A 17,981-nucleotide genomic window follows, 5' to 3' on the forward strand; every position below is an offset into this window, starting at 1 on the left:
TTATTCATGAGAATCAATAGTTTGAATTATTGGAATCGATTCGTAGAAAAATTTCTAATATTCAATGGTTAGCTATTGATAATCAATAGTTTTCTTTTGTATGAAGGAACATTTCTGATCCATGGGTGCCAAAATGATGAAAATTGTTCAATGAGAATTTCTTTTCAGAAGCATTCTAAATATGTCGCAATTTTGTTACATATGTTCTCATAAAATATGGCAAGTTTAAGAAGCTGTTGGAAATGCCACTCTACTTTACAATCATTGTGAAATGTTGTGACGGCACTGCAGCAGCGTCCGCGAATACAGTATCAAATTCATGACAAATTAATTGTTGTATGAAGCTGTGCGATTGATTGAGAAATATAAGATGTAGTAAGGTCGAAAATATTATTCTTTCAACTCTTTTCAACACATTTGATGGCCCTGAAAAGCGCCGATTTGCTTATACGACGAACCAGCTAAATGACGTGACGTGGATGGCGCACAAGAGCAACGGGTTGTTGATTACCGGGCATAAGTCGAAATCTGCAAACGATGCTCACTCTTAAAATCTTGAGCGATTTCACAAGTCCAACGCTCGATTAGAAGCAGCTCCTCGGATCAGCAACTCAGAGGGCCTGTGGTATTTCGTTCCTAGCGGGCTTGCTTCTTGACCACCGATGCTGAATTCAAAGTCGAAATCTGCAAGCGCGGATAAATTTGCTGCGGCGATGACGACGGCTTGGACGCTTTTCCGAGCGGCAGTAGTTCGCCGTCATCGCCGCCGAAAATCAATCTTGCGTCTTCCTCTTCCGACGACACAAATTGAACTGTGACGGCGGGAGCAAACGCAAAGCGAAAATGACTCGCCCGATCGTGTAAACAATTCGACCGCAAAAAGAAGACTGAGGGAAGAAGCAGGACCAGTGCGCTTTTATAGTGGGAAGCGGAACCCAAAACTGTGCTTGAACGTGATTGGTTGAATAAGAAAGGGGTCAACATTTTACGATTTTTCAATAGTTCGTTGCCAATAATCAATATTGTCCTCAATTTGAATTGACGCGTAGATAAATTTCCGATCGATTGATGTATAAATATTGAAAATCTATCGACAAATTGCTGAGTTTTTAGCGGTCAAAACCTGACCATTTTTCGTTACATGCTCAATTTTTCGTTTTTTGAAATTGTACCCCCATATGTTGCCGAAGGACGTTATCCAACGTCAAAAAAACTGTAACTCTTTTGATTTTTTATGCAAAATAACCAACTTTGATAAACCATATCTCAGTTATTTATGAACCGATTTGAATGAAATTTTCACAGAATATCAGAAATAACTTAAATTTTAACATATATTTTTGAGTGATTTTTCCAATCACACGTTGAAAAGCAGTAACGGTTTGACTAAAGTGAATTTTTGACGATTTTTTATAATTGACATAACTAAACAGCAAAGTTGTAGATTTTGACGAAATGATTAAGTTTGCTGAAGACAGTTTTTGTGTAAGGCTATCAGAATTTAAGATAAAAAGTTTTGAATTTTTCGTCGAAAATTACAGTTTAGTCAAACCGTTATTACTGGAAAACTTATAATTGGAAAAATTATTCAAAAATATATGTTAAAACTCAAGTTACATCTGATATTCTGTGAATGTTTCATTCGACAATATTTCCATAAATAACTGAGATTTAACTTACCAAAGTTGGTCATTTTGTATGGAAAATCGAAAAAGTTGCAAATGCATGTGAATAAGTTGGGGCCTTCCTTAGCCGAGTGGTTTAATTAGAGTCCGCGGCTACAAAGCAAAGCCATGCTGAAGATGTCTGAATTCGATTCCCGGTCGGTCCAGGATCTTTTCGTAATGGAAATTTTCTTGAATTCCCAGAGCATAGAGTATAATCGTACCTGCCACACGATATACGAATGCAAAAATGGAAACTTTGGCAAAGAAAGCTCTCAGTTAATAACTGTGGAAGTGTCATAAGAACACTAAGCTGAGAAGCAGGCTCTGTCCCAGTGAGGACGTTAATGCCAAGAAGAAAAAGAAGAAGAAGAATAAGAAGATGTGAATAAGTTCTCAGTTTATTCGACAAACCAGCTAAATATTTCATGGGTGCACAACAGCAACAGGGTAGCGGATCACAGGGATTTAGTTGAAATCTGGAAACGTAGCTCAATAGTGAGCAAGTTCGGAGGAGCTCTTACCAGCTCGAAAGCGGAAATGGAATGAAACTGAATCCAATGAAGGCAGCATGTTTTATAACCTTGGAATAGCAGATGATGCTCCTCCCTTTTGTGCTCTTTCTGATCGACCAGTCTGGGAAATGGGTATGTGCCAATAATGTGTTGGGCTTGGAATTACTTGAAAATTGTGGAGAATACTAATACGTGAGAAATTGGTCGAACATGAATTGTTGGAATGATTGGCATTCCCTAAATATTCAATACGAGCTATTGATAATCAATAGTTTTCTTTATTATGACGGTAAATTTCTGATTCATGGGTGCCAAAATTATTACAATTGTTCAATGAGAATGTCTTTTCAAAAGCATTCTAAACATGTCGCATTTTTGTTACATGGGATAATTTTCCTAATCAAAGTGTTCCCATAAAATATGGAACATAAAAGGCGCTGTTGGAAAAGCCACTCTATTTTATAATCGTTGAGCACTCACCCCGACGGCACTGCAGCAGCGTCCGCGAGTACAATCTCAAATGGTTGAGTCATAAATTATTCATGACAAATGAAATTTTATATGAAGCCGTGTGAAATTGATTTAGGAATATTAGAAGTTATAAATAAAGTCGGAAATATTTCTCTTTTAACTCTTTTCCACAAATTTGATGGCTCTGAAAAGAACCGATGGCTTTGTAAGCTTCGATGTTGTTACGGATAAATAACACTGCTCGGACCAGCAAAACTCAGGGGGCTTCTGGTATTTGCCCCTAACGGGATTGCTTCTTGACCACCAATGATGATTTTATCACGAGTCGAAATTTTGAAGCGCGGGTCAACAGCTCCTCGGCCGATGAAATTTGCGGCGGCGATGACGATGGCTGGGTGAACGCAAACAAGCGGTGAACCACAAAGCGAGAATGACTCGCCCGACCGTGTTCACAGTTCGACCGCAAATTCACCTGTGGACTGCTTCCTCTTCTTCTTCTAGGCGACGGCAGCGGTGATGGCTTTAGCTTCGGACGGCATCTTCTCTCGCTCGCTCGACAGTTTGATTTGAGCGAAGCAAGACAAACGGGGGCGTCCTTCGCTATCGATGTCTGTGCCTGAAAAGCACGCCCGGTCAGAGCAAGCCGATCTGTCGCCTGCTGAGATGCGAGCCAATCGGAGAGTGAAAAGCAAATGACGTCAAATTTTCTCTAGCCACCCCTATTTATAGATTTGCTTGAAATCAACGTTCTATTTTAAAACAGTTATTAAACTATGGACAGGTATGTGGGATTCAGTAAGTAAACGACATGAAGCTTTGATGTCTTATCTTTCGATTGAGGTGCTAATCAAGAAATTTCGTTAAGCCAGCGAAAAGTTATAAACGTTTAAAATATTTCATGCCAGCGTAACGCTCTCGGTTTTGAAATTTCAATTTCACTCCTGTATAGAGAAGAAAGACGTACTTCTACGTCAAAAGTTTTGAATTTTTCGTCGAAAATTACAGTTTAGTCAAACCGTTATTAATTACAAACTTGTGATTGGAAAAATTATTCAAAAATATATGTTAAAATTCAAGTAACATCTGATGTTCTGTGAAAGTTTCATTCGAAAATATTTCCATAATAACTGAGATCTAACTTACCAAAGTTAGTCATTTTGTATGGAAAATCGAAAAAGTTGCAAATGCATGCGAATAAGTTGGGGCCTTCCTTAGCCGAGTGGTTAGTGTCCGCGGCTACAAAGCAAAGCCATGCTGAAGGTGTCTTGGTTCGATTCCCGGTCGGTCCAGGATCTTTTCGGAATGGAAATTTTCTTGAATTCCCTTGGCATAGAGTATAATCGTACCTGTCACACGATATACGAATGCAAAAATGGAAACTTTGGCAAAGAAAGCTCTCAGTTAATAACTGTGGAAGTGTCATAAGAACACTAAGCTGAGAAGCAGGCTCTGTTCCAGTGAGGACGTTATGCCAAGAAGAAGAAGATGTTAATAAGTTCTCTGTTTATTCAACAAACCAGCTGAATAATTCATGGGTGCACAACAGAAACAGGGTAGCGGATCACAGGGATTTAGTTGAAATCTGGAAACGTAGCTCAATCTTGAAATCTTGAGTGATTTCACAAACCAGATTCTGGATTAACAGCTCAGCAAGCTTCTAGCAGCGAGGTACTTCTCGCTAAGCAAGTTTGGAGGAGCTCTTACCAGCTCGAAAGCGGAAATGGAATGAAACTGAATCCAACGAAGGCAGCATGTTTTATAACCTTGGAATAGCAGATGATGCTCCTCCCTTTTGTGCTCTTCGCTTTCTGAACGACCAATCTGGGAAATGGCTATGTGCCAATAATGTGTTGGGCTTGGAATTACTTGAAAATTGCGGAGAATACTATTACGTGAGAAATTGGTCGAACATGAATTGTTGGAATGATTGGCATTCCCTAAATATTCAATACGAGCTATTGATAATTAATAGTTTTCTTTATTATGACGGTAAATTTCTGATCCATGGGTGCCAAAATTATTACAATTGTTCAATGAGAATGTCTTTTCAAAAGCATTCTAAATATGTCGCAATTTTGTCACATGGGATAATTTTCCTAATCAAAGTGTTCCCATAAAATATGGAACATAAAAGGCGCTGTTGGAAAAGCCACCCTATTTTGCAATCGTTGTGAAATGTTGAGCACTCACCCCGACGGCACTGCAGCAGCGTCCGCGATTACAATCTCAAATGGTTGAGTCATAAATTATTCATGACAAATGAAATTTTGTATGAAGCTGTGAAATTGATTTAGGAATATTAGAAGTTATAAATAAAATCGTAAATATTTCTCTTTTAACTCTTTTCCACAAATTTGATGGCTCTGAAAAGAACCGATGGCTTTGTTAGCTTCGATGTTGTTACGGATAACTAACACTGCTCGGACCAGCAAAACTCAGGGGGCTTCTGGTATTTGCTCCTAACGGGATTGCTTCTTGACCACCAATGATGATTTCATCACGAGTCGAAATTTTGATGCGCGGGTCAACAGCTCCTCGGCCGATAATTTGCGGCGGCGATGACGATGGCTGGGTGAACGCAAACAAGCGGTGAACCACAAAGCGAGAATGACTCGCCCGACCGTGTTCACAGTTCGACCGCAATTTCTCCTGTGGACTGCTTCCTCTTCTTCTTCTAGGCGGCGGCAGCGGTGATGGCTTTAGCTTCAGACGGCATCTTCTCTCGCTCGCTCGACAGTTTGATTTGAGCGAAGCAAGACAAACGGGGGCGTCCTTCGCTATCGATGTCTGTGCCTGAAAAGCACGTCCGGTCAGAGCAAGCCGATCTGTCGCCTGCTGAGATGCGAGCCAATCGGAGAGTGAAAAGCAAATGACGTCAAATTTTCTCTAGCCACCCCTATATATAGATTTGCTTGAAATCAACGTTCTCTTTTAAAACAGTTATTAAACTATTTAGACAGGTATGTGGGATTCAGTAAGTAAACGACATGAAGCTTTGATGTCTTGGCTTTCGATTGAGGTGCTAATCAAGACATTCCGTTAAGCCAGTGCAAAGTTATAAACGTTTAAAATATTTCATGCCAGCGTAACGCTCTCGGTTTTGAAATTTCAATTTCACTCCTGTATAGAGAAGAAAGACGTACTTCTACGTCAAAAAAGACCACCCAGTAGTTTGCAGGTTTGCCCGGCCTAAGACCTTTCCAGGGAGGGGTTAATTTTAAAGAACTTTGGAAGAGAGACCGGCAGCGTTAAATAAGCTGTTATACTTCTCGGCAATCAATATCACTAAAGTTCTAAATACAAATTCCTAGAATCAAAGAAACCTTAATCACTGGAGCGATGTTCTCATCACTTACCCAGTAAAACAAACTACAGAAACGAAGGTGAACTACATAAAAATCCCTTACAAGACACTAATTCTTTGTACTACGCAAGTTCATTTCACCTATTCACGAAAAATTCTCTATCTCTGTTCCTTTTTCATCACGGTCAATTGACTAACCTGCTCTTTGACATTCACTGCTGGAACCGTTTAGATTTCGAGTTGACATTCACTGCTGGAATTGTTGACATTTTTTCATATGGAGTTTCGAGGTTATATCAGACGTGCAATTAGATCGCTCCAATACGTAACGCTTATCATTTACTACATACAGGGCCGGATTTATAAATGTGGGGGCCCTGGGGCCAGAGTCTTGTGGGGGCCTCAGAAAACAATGTTGATGGTATAGTTTGTTCTCTTTGGTAACTTTCCGTAAAACTTCCATACTCAATGTTCTGGATAAGGTTTTAATTAATTTAAGTTGTGCTTGGACTGCTGACAACCCTCAGGAGCGCAAGTTGGGATCAATGGGTGTAGAGGACAATAACTTGTTGCTCTAAACAACAGTTTGAAAGTTTTTCAGCAATATTTCACTTCGTATGTATGAGAACCTTCAATTGTATGAGAACAAAAAACAATAAGCCGATCTTCCAATCTCCTACGAATTTTAATGGAGATGGAAATCTATATAAATAAAAATTGGAATGGTGTTTGTATGTCACGAAATAACTTACGAACGGGTCTACGGATTCTTTCTCCGCTTCGTTCGACAAGGGTTTCGACGTGTTTGTGTGCATCAAAATCCAAAGATATTCACCAGAAAAGTCTAAAAAACGAGAATTAACGGACCTGTCATTTTGTATGGGGTGATTCAAATCGTTTTCCAACAGCCTACTTGATGGCAAGACGAAGTTTGCCGGGATCACTAGTACTACTTAAAAATAGTGTTGGAAAGCTTGAAAATAATAATGTACCCCGGGGCAACTGGGACCTAAAAATAGTAGTTCAGACCAATCGTTCAATATAATTTCCAAATGCGAATATTTTCCAAAACCAATAGTTCACCTTACGGCACCGTAGTTCATTAAAAACTAAAAATTATTACTGAACCTCACAAGTTTTTAATCAAAAAGCTGAAAGTTCGGTATTTTTTATGGTTTACAACTCGTACCCAGTATAAAAAATTGGGGTGGGTAATGTCTACTACATTACCGCGGGGTTGACGTAGAACTACGATGATTAATAATTTGATTTGTCATGTGTATGAATTTGTAAGTGTACTATTTTTGTGTTGTTATTGATCGGATGAAGTTTTCAGAAGTTAACTCTTTTTGGACTCATTTTGGTAGTCCTGAAAAGAACCATTTGTCGTTCTGTGGTTTCGAGAACCAGTGTATGGTGTTCCAGGAATAATGCCAGGTGTTTGAATTTGTTTGTTTGGTCGTTGCTTCCTTGTGTTGCTTGGTTGGGTGATCGGTTTCTGGCTCCAGCTGTAGTTCGCCAAACTCCTCCAGTAGATTAGATGTTTGATGGCTCGGGTGCTTCGATCGTGATAATCGATTGAATCGGTCCAGTGCTATGGTCTGTAGCAATATCCATTGCATCAGCATTTAGCACGTCTCAAAGCGTCACTAATCGATGATTGCCTAAGCGCTGCAGCTCATTCCTCAAGTCAACCCTTGGAATTGCTGCCTTTGGCGTGATGGAACTGGGAAGAATTGGTAGAGTTTGTTAAAAATAGTCCTTGCAGTGTAGTAACCCGCGACAAACCAACATATACCAATTGCTGATCCAGACTTTTGTCATAGTCATCCAGACTTTTGTTGCTTTCAATTCTCCGCTTCGATCGCACCTCAGCAGGCAACAGATTGTCTTGCTCTGACCGGGCGTGCTTCTCAGGCACAGACATCGATAGCGAGGGACCTCCCCGTTTGTCTTGCTTCGCTCAAATCAAACTGTCGAGCGAGCGAGAGAAGATGCCGTCCGAAGTAAAAGTCATCACCGCTGCCGCCGCCAAGAAGAAGAAGAAGAAGAAGAAGAAGAGGAAGCAGTCCACAGGAGAATTTGCGGTCGAACTGTAAACACGGTCAAGTCATTCTCGCTTTGTGGTTCACCGCTTGTTTGCGTTCACCCAGCCATCGTCATCGCCGCCATCATCAGATTTTGACATAAGCCCGGTGATCCACTACCTGTTACTGTTGTGCGCCATCCACGTCACGAAACTTTCGGTTCGTCGTTTAAGCAAATAACTTGCTCAAATTTATACATTTGAGTTGAGGATTCCCCGTTTGACCATGGCAATCAACTGATAACATCCCGCAGTGTTATTTATCTGTAAGAGCATCAAAGCTAACAAAGCCATCGGCCCTTTTCAAGGCCATCAAATTAGTAGAAAAGAGTTAAAAGAGAAATATTTCCGACTTTATTCATAACTTCTAATATTCCTAAATCAATTTCACGGCTTCATACAAAATTTCATTTGTCATAAATAATTTATGACTCAACAATTTGTGACTGTATTCGCGGGCGCTGCTGCAGTGCCGTCGGGGTGAGTGCTCAACATTTCACAACAATTGTAAAATAGAGTGGCATTTCCAACAGCGTCTTTGATGTTCCATATTTTGTGGGAACACTTTGATTAGCAAAATTATCACATGTAACAAAATTGCGACATATTAAGAATGCTTTTGAAAAGACATTCTCATTGAACAATTCGTCCCCTTGATGCTACAACTAGATAACTCGAAATTTGAAATTTTTGACTTCAATATGTCAAAACATTTTTCTTAATTAGATCTGCAAAATATCCACAGGTCTTAAGCGTGTGATTCAAAATACACAAGTTAAAGATTATTTTTCAATCATAATCTCTGCGATTAACCATCACCTTGTTAAACGGTCATACTTTCAAAGTTGCACATCTCAAAATTTTGATTTTCGAGTTATCTAGTTGTAGCATTAAGGGGACGAATAATAATAATTTTGGCACCCATGGATCAGAAATTTACCGTCATAATAAAGAAAACTATTGATTACCATTATCTCGTATTGAATATTTAGTTAATGTCAACCCTTCCAGCAATTCATGTTCGACCAATTTCTCACGCATTAGCATTCTCCGCAATTTTCAAGTAATTCTAAGCCCAACACATTATTGGCACATATCCATTTCCCAGATTGGTTGATCAGCGAAGAGCACAAAAGGGAGGAGCATCATCTGCTATTCTGAGGTTATAAAACATGCTTCCTTCGTCGGATTCAGTTTCATTCTAATTCCGCTTTCGAGCTGGTAAGAGCTCCTCTGAACTTGCTCAGCGAGAAGTACCTCGCTGCTAGAAATCTGCTGAGCTATTATTCTTCAAGCTGCCAATTCAGCATCTGGTCTGTGAAATCGCTCAAGATTTCTAGGTTGACCGATCCGCGCTTCTAGATTTCGCCTCGTGGTAAACTCGTGGTCACAGCATCCAAGCTCAATCGGCCCTTTTCAGGGCCAACATACGTTCATAAAAGGGTTTATTGGATGATATTTACTGATTTATCTATAATGATCTAAATATCGCGGTATACTACAATTTGGTTCACATAATTTACCCCACATAATTACATGAATTTGAGAATTTACCACTGCAGCGCCGTCGGAACGTAATAACATCATGCTACTCAGCATTGTATGGTATTTCTAACAGCATCGTTGATTTATCATATAATGGGGGAACACTTCCTAAATTCTCGAGTATTAAATTGGAAAATGTATTAAAATTGCGACAGATTTTAAATACTGTTCAATAAACTGTTTCCTGACCAATTGTAATAAGCAACTATTGATCTGAAATTTTTCTACATGTTAGTCTATTGCGTTAATCTGAGAAATAGGCTATATGAAATTGATGTCTTGGCAAGGGATGTACAAGATGAGCATTATGTACTAATTTTCCAATTTCCGTACTCGAGAATTTTGGAAGCGGGGGCCGTGATGCTCGGGATGGATTGTCCTCCATGCCTGGTCCTGGCTGGAAATATTCGTGGGGAGAAACTCGACCCTTCGCTGCAGGAATTTCATTAACAACTCTTTGGTAAAGCAGAAATTTCTGATAAAAGTGAAATTTTTCAAAACAACTCTTATTGATTGGAATATTTATCAACAACTCTTTGTTAAGTAAAATCATCCTTAATAACTCTTTGCTCCATCGCCAAACCAAACCATTTCATTGAATTCATCAAGTACAAGAATATGAATGGTAAGGAGAGGCAGATGGTGTACATTTTGCTGGCGTTACTTTCGAACAGGTCGCCGGTTGGCGCTGACTACTAGTCCGTCCACTGAATGATTTTCAGTTGTTGCTTTCGCTCTCTGGTTCCGTTCGCTTCTCGCACACTGCTGTGGCTTTCACGCACTCTTCTTTGCTGCTCCGCTGCTTGATCCGTTCGTTATGCCGTTCGATTTGTGAATGAACTGGGAGCAGAACAACCAGTGGTTTTATTTGCTCGAGCTCCGTTCACCGATGGCGAGTGGTGGGGTTCTCGCTTGGTTGTTTCGTCACTCCGTTCGCTGCTCGCACGCGATTGGTTATTGCTTTCGCGCTATTTTCGTTGATGGTGTGATTCTTCGCTGAGAAATAAAAACTAAAACTCTTTTGATTTTTCATGCAAAATGACCAACTTTGATAAACTATATCTCACACTGAGGAAAAGAACGTATGAGGTACATAAGAATTTCTTATGGAATAACGACATAAGAAGTATTTTGTTCTTCATTCGAGAATCTTATAACATTCCACAACTGACTTATGAAATAACACTCATTACATAGACAGATATAATTCCATAAGAAACTCTTTTTGGATATCAAACGCATCGATCATTGGCATTCATAAGACAATCTAATGGAGTACGATTTTCTTAACAATTTCATACGAAGATCTTATGGATTACGTGGAGAGATGCTAATAACAAAATATTCACGATTGAGATTCATAAGCGCGCGTATGACAATGATTAGCAACACTTGTGAAAAACAGTCGACTTCCTATCAAAAACCACGTAAGAATTTCATACGAAATTCTTTTGGAATAAAGACATAAGAAGCATCTAATGAGACTCATAAGAAAAACTTGTGAACTTCCATCGATCATTGCGTTCATAATATAAATAGGTATAATATCATAAGATACTCTTATGAAGGATCATAGATATCAATTATGGAATTCTTTGATACCATTATGTATTTAGAGAATCGCTCTTTGAATTTAGGAAAATAAAAATATTCATAAGATCTCTAATGATAACGACAAGAATTTCTTGTGAATATCGGACGTTTTGTGTTATGAAATCTTATGAAAGAGAGAAAACCAGTCAAGAAATCAATCCACAAGCGTTCTCTTATGAAATTCGTACGCAATTTCTGGCTCAGTGCAGTTATTTATGGACAGATTTGAATGAAATTTTAACAGAATATCAGACATAACTTAAATTTTAACATATGTTTTTGAGTGATTTTTCCAATCACACGTTGAAAAGCAGTAACGGTTTGACTAAAGTGATTTTTTTGACGATTTTTTATGATTGACATAACTAAACATATTGAAGGAATAGCTTCATGGTATCTTCAGAAAAGTTGTAGATTTTGACGAGATGAATAAGTTTGTTGAAGACAGTTTTTGTGTAAGGCTATCAGATTTCAAGATAAAAAGTTTTGAATTTTTCGTCGAAAATTACAGTTTAGTAAACCATTATTACTTATAAACTTGTGATTGGAAAAAATTTCAAAAATATATGTTAAAATTCGAGTTACATATGATGTTCTGTGAATGTTTCATTCGAAAACATTTCCATAAATAACTGAGATCTAACTTACCAAAGTTGGTCATTTTGTATGGAAAATCGAAAAAGTTGCAAATGCATGCGAATAAGTTGGGGCCTTCCTTAGCCGAGTGGTTAGAGTCCGCGGCTACAAAGCAAAGCCATGCTGAAGGTGTCTGGGTTCGATTCCCGGTCGGTCCAGGATCTTTTCGTAATGGAAATTTTCTTGACTTCCCTGGGCATAGAGTATAATCGTACCTGCCACACGATATACGAATGCAAAAATGGAAACTTTGGCAACAAAAGCTCTCAGTTAATAACTGTGGAAGTGTCATAAGAACACTAAGCTGAGAAGCAGGCTCTGTCCCAGTGAGGACGTTAATGCCAAGAAGAAGAAGAATAAGAAGATGTGAATAAGTTCTCTGTTTATTCGACAAACAAGCTTAATATTTCATGGGTACACAACAGCAACAGAGTAGCGTACACAGGGATTTAGTTGAAATCTGGAAACGTAGCTCAATCTTGAAATCTTGAGCGATATCACAAACCAGATTCTGGATTAACAGCTCAGCAGGCTCCTAGCAGCGAGGTACTTCTCGCTAAGCAAGTTCGGAGGAGCTCTTACCAGCTCGAAAGCGGAAATGGAATGAAACTGAATCCAACGAAGGCAGCATGTTTTATAACATTGGAATAGCAGATGATGCTCCTCCCTTTTGTGCTCTTCGCTTTCTGATCGACCAATCTGGGAAATGGGTAAGTGCCAATAATGTGTTTTGCTTGGAATTACTTGAAAATTGCGGAGAATGCTAATGCGTGAGAAATTGGTCGAACATGAATTGCTGGAAGGGTTGACATTAACTAAATATTCAATACGAGATAATGGTAATCAATAGTTTTCTTTATTATGACGGTAAATTTCTGATCCATGGGTGCCAAAATTATTACAATTGTTCAATGAGAATGTCTTTTCAAAAGCATTCTAAATATGTCGCAATTTTGTCACATGGGATAATTTTCCTAATCAAAGTGTTCCCATAAAATATGGAACATAAAAGGCGCTGTTGGAAAAGCCACTCTATTTTGCAATCGTTGTGAAATGATGAGCACTCACCCGACGGCACTGCAGCAGCGTCCGCGAGTACAATCCCAAATGGTTGAGTCATAAATTATTCACGACAAATGAAATTTTGTATGAGGCCGTGAAATTGATTTAGGAATACTAGAAGTTATAAATAAAGTCGGAAATATTTCTCTTTTAACTCTTTTCCACAAATTTGATGGCTCTGAAAAGAACCGATGGCTTTGTTAGCTTCGATGTTGTTACGGATAAATAACACTGCTCGGACCAGCAAAACTCAGGGGGCTTCTGGTATTTGTTCCTAACGGGATTGCTTCTTGACCACCAATGCTGATTTTATCACGAGTCGAAATTTTGAAGCGCGGGTCAACAGCTCCTCGGCCGATGAAATTTGCGGCGGCGATGACGATGGCTGGGTGAACGCAAACAAGCGGTGAACCACAAAGCGAGAAAGACTCGCCCGACCGTGTTCACAGTTCGACCGCAATTTCTCCTGTGGACTGCTTCTCTTCTTCTTCTAGGCGGTGGCAGCGGTGATGGCTTTAGCTTCGGACGGCATCTTCTCTCGCTCGCTCGACAGTTTGATTTGAGCGAAGCAAGACAAACGGGGGCGTCCTTCACTATCGATGTCTGTGCCTGAGAAGCACGCCCGGTCAGAACAAGCCGATCTGTCGCCTGCTGAGATGTGAGCCAATCGGAGAGTGAAAAGCAAATGACGTCAAATTTTCTCTAGTCACCCCTATTTATAGATTTGCTTGAAATCAACGTTCTCTTTTAAAACAGTTATTAAACTATTTGGACAGGTATGTGGGATTCAGTAAGTAAACGACATGAAGCTTTGATGTCTTGGCTTTCGATTGAGATGCTAATCAAGAAATTTCGTTAAGCCAGCGAAAAGTTATAAACGTTTAAAATATTTCATGCCAACGTAACGCTCTTGGTTTTGAAAATCCAATTTCACTCCTGTATAGAGAAGAGAGACGTACTTCTACGTCAAAAATTACCGAACAAGCAAATCGTGATTGAGTGTGTACAAAAACAAAAATGACGACTTTGACAAAGGAAGCTTTCAGTTAACCTTTGCGTTCCTGTCCCTGCACAACAACATTCTCATGATCTTTTGGTTCTAATTTCCACAATTTTCAGCCGATTTCAATAAAATTTCAACTCAACACCACAACACTATTCAAGTTTCATGATATATACTGGGAACCCAAGTCGGAAGATCGGTTTCGGAATAGTACGTTTAGTTTTAGTTTGACTGTTTAGAATGCATAATTTGACTATTTCAGCCAACTTGCATACAAGTTTCCAACTGATATGACAATTTATTTGCTTAAATTGCTACATAATTCAATTTTTATATGTATCACAATTATTATCAACAAAGTACATAATACTTTCGATGCTCAAAAGTTATTTTTTGATGATTTTATGTTGCCATATAAGAAGAATGAAAAATTTTGTGAGGCGACTGCGAGCATGTTGAAAAAATCAGTTTAATCTAAATTTAATCCTGCAATTTCAACCAAATTATATCTGAAATGAAAGTTGAAGTTCTATTTTGCATCCTTGGTGGATTAGATCACAAGAAGATTGATGAATCATACTTTAAATTTCATGCAAACATCAATGAAACCAGTATTTCTACTAGAGAAACTAGAGAAACTTGAGATACGCAACAATGTCATTTTTTGTTACGCGTGTAATATAAGAATTCCGCAGGGGTTTCCCAGAGCTCAATGGGATTTCAAAAGTTTGAATGGAGCTCTCAAAGGATTTTCAAGGACTGCCGAAGAGCACTATTGCATTTTCAAGTAACTTCCAAACGATCCCAAGGGGGTTCCTAGAGTTACTAAGATCTCAAGTCGGTTTTGAAAGATCCTAATTGCTTTTTCAGACTGTTTCGTGGTTCTTAAGCCATTGTTAGAGGTTTTCTAGAGTTTAATTATGGATTTTCAAAGTCGTTCTTAGATTTGCAGATCTTATCATGGGTTTCTTTCACCGGTATCATAAATTCAGACACTATTGAAGCGTTTTTAGTCAGCTTATAACCTCAAGCTAAATCAAGAGTTTGACTTCCCTTGGTTAATTGACTGTTAAAGGTAGTTTGTTGAATAACCCACTTTAAATACAATTACAGATTAGTCATAGAACACCATGTTTTCATCCAATGGCCTACGCTAATTATAGTCTTAAGACCAATAATTTAAGGATTGAGTAATATCAAACTCAGTGTATTATTTAGTCTACTTAATTCTATTTAATTGTTTTGCATCACACTGTACTTCTACTAATTATAGTAGTACTTGACATCTTTCTGTAAACATCTACATGAGTACAATTACGTTGCATACACTCCGCCGTGATTTCCATCTTCAAATGGAAGGGTCTCGGTCATAGACTGCAAAGTTGGAGATGACTTCGTCATGAGAAGAGTTATTATACCTTCAATGGTGACTAAAACCCTATAGAAGATGAGTTTTTTTAACATCATCATTTCTTCCGAGCTGTGTTGTAGTGCTGGTGGTTAGTCTTCTAATAATTTCATCAACATCATACAAAAAGATCTTTTGTTCCCAATATTTTTTGAAGTCAAAATATTATTTTAGTGCATAACTTTTCCATAACATTGTTTTAGTAAATCTCTTAGCAATTTTGATTTAACGGATTTTTTGGTATTTTAATTTTATCGACATAGCGACTCTTTGTTTCTATCGTGTCTTTCTCAACGAACATTTTTGTTGACTAATAGTTGAACAAATCACTCTTAACCTTACTCATGTTTGGCCTAACAGCATTGGGCCTAATGGATTTATGCCTGCAGGCATTTGGCCTAACAACATTAGGCCCAAAGGGATAGAATCTTCGAGCGCCATAGGAATCCCATCTGGAAATTTTGGAATCGTATCGGCAGGAACAGCTGTTGCTCTGCCTCTTGTGATTTCACAATAGGGTCCTAAATTTGTTGATAAAGGCTTGTTTTAATTGAAAACCCAGATAGATCATACTACTGCTACTGTTACTGCTCTCCCGCTCAAATAACGGTCATAGTATATTTAAGCTTTAATATGAAAAATATTTTGAATTTTTGAACTCGACACTTCTGATTATGTTCAACGTGCACTTAATCAAGAAAAACGCCTCATGGGGTTTTCTTTTTATACGAGTTGTTTCGTTGTTCCTATCCGACATTTTGAAAGGTACACGGGAAACAAAATGCACCTAAAAATTGAGTTTAAACCAAGAGTTGTGGCATAATCTTAAAAACCGGAAAAAGGGTTTTTGGGCTTAATCCATAGAAAACATTTTCATGGCCTAAGTTTAAGGCCCCTATTTGCACGTCTGCGGTAATTTCTTCCTTAACAATTAAGGAGGCTCATATTAATCCAATAACTAGTTTTCGACTCGTTCATATTTGGTCTATTTTGCATGGAAGTTAGGAAATTGGCATAGACCATGATATCGATTGTGCTTATATAGATATCTTCAAAACTAAACATTTCTCTAGGAGAATTTCCGGCGACCACTGACTCCCATTAACTTATCCCATATTCCCCAAACAGTTCACTTCCCAGCGGACGTATGCCACAGTCCGGAGTGCCTTCGTGCAGCCGCCGCCCTGCAGCAGAGCATGGACCGCCGAGTCGACCCGTGCGAAGATTTCTACGCGTACACCTGCGGTAACTGGGCCGACGATCATCCCCGGCCGGAAACCTACACCAGCTACGATTGGTTCAGCGAGCGGCAGGCCCGTATCCTGCGGAACATCCGCCAGTATCTGCAGCGAAACGATAGCTTCGACGATCCGAAACCGGTCATGCAGGCCCGGGCCATGTACCGGGGATGCATGAATCTGACGGCGATGGACTCGTTGGGGTACGATCCGTTGTTCAAACTGCTGGGTGAGTACTTCCTGCCGAACTACCCGACTTTGCTGAACCTCACGCAGGTGGACTACGAGAGCTACGACTTCGATTGGATCCGCTCGTTGGCCAAGGTGAAGCAAATACTCGGGATGGATATCATGATCGGGTTCGACGTGTTCCCCGATCCTAAAAACCGGGACTCAAACCGATTGGTGCTGGGTACTCCGGAACAGGGATCGGATTTGCCATTGTAAGTTGGGAATGGTGAGATCGTTCTATAATGCTATAATTACGATTCAAATGTGTTTTTTCAGCAACGACAACATCTTGAAGCACATGTCCCGGGCCAAGCACAAAGTCATAGTAAGCGAGGACGAGGAAGACTACGTAGATGATGAAGTGGAGGACACCCAGCACATGAAAGCCTACAAGAACTTCATGATTGGAGCCATGAAGATTCTAGTGAACAACACGGATTCCAAAGCAGAGATAGAACCGTCGGCGGACAACTTCCAAAAAGCGGCCGACATCTACATCAAAATGTCCAAGGCTCTCATGAAGATGGAGAAGCAAGCAGAGAATGCTTCCAAAACCAACAATACGGAGGATCGACTCAACCTGCAGGACACTCTCTACGTCAGCGTACACGAGCTGCAGAACATGACCGATCAGCACATCTTCCCGAAGGACCCGTTCCCCGTTTGGGAACGGTACCTGAATGAAGTCTTCGAAGGCATACCCGAGGCACAGCTTGATCTGAGTCGGGATCAGATCCTCACTAGCAACGCAGATATTCTCTATTTGCGTTTGCTATCAGACTACCTCTCGCAAACTCCTCTGGTTCACATCGAGCTGTTCATCTGGTGGACGGTGGTCGAAGAGCTCATTCTTCACACAACGGCCGAGATCCGCCGGCTGCACTACGAGTACTACAAGACGATGATCGTGACGGAAGGATACACTCCACGATCGCTGTATTGCACCGGAGCCGTGAACAAGCTGATGGGTATGGCGGTGAGTTACGCCATTGCGGATCAGAACTTCCTCACGGATACGAAGCCCAAGGTGAAGCAAATGTTGAACAATATCCGTAAGGCTTTCGAACGACTGGTCAGAGACACCACCTGGATGGATTGGAAGACGAAGAGCTCAACGCTGGAGAAGTCACAGGCGATGCGGAGCTTGATCGGGTTTCCGGAGTGGATCTTCGATCAGGGCAAACTAGAGCTTCTGTACGATGCGGTTAGTAGACTGAGGATCTTT

At 39.8% G+C, this 17,981-nt stretch overlaps 1 protein-coding gene across 1 annotated transcript in view; it reads left to right on the forward strand.

Annotated features, from left to right (window-relative positions):
• Window positions 1–17,981, forward strand: part of LOC5571713 (neprilysin) — a 73,997-nt gene that overhangs the window by 50,643 nt on the left and 5,373 nt on the right. The window contains exons 5-6 of the mRNA XM_021850139.1: window positions 16,416–16,968; window positions 17,033–17,960. Coding sequence (XP_021705831.1) covers window positions 16,416–16,968; window positions 17,033–17,960 — 1,481 coding nt within the window. The remainder of the gene's footprint in view (window positions 1–16,415; window positions 16,969–17,032; window positions 17,961–17,981) is intronic.

This window comes from Aedes aegypti, chromosome 3 (assembly GCF_002204515.2).
Source record: "Aedes aegypti strain LVP_AGWG chromosome 3, AaegL5.0 Primary Assembly, whole genome shotgun sequence".
Classification (NCBI taxonomy): Eukaryota; Metazoa; Arthropoda; class Insecta; order Diptera; family Culicidae; genus Aedes; species Aedes aegypti.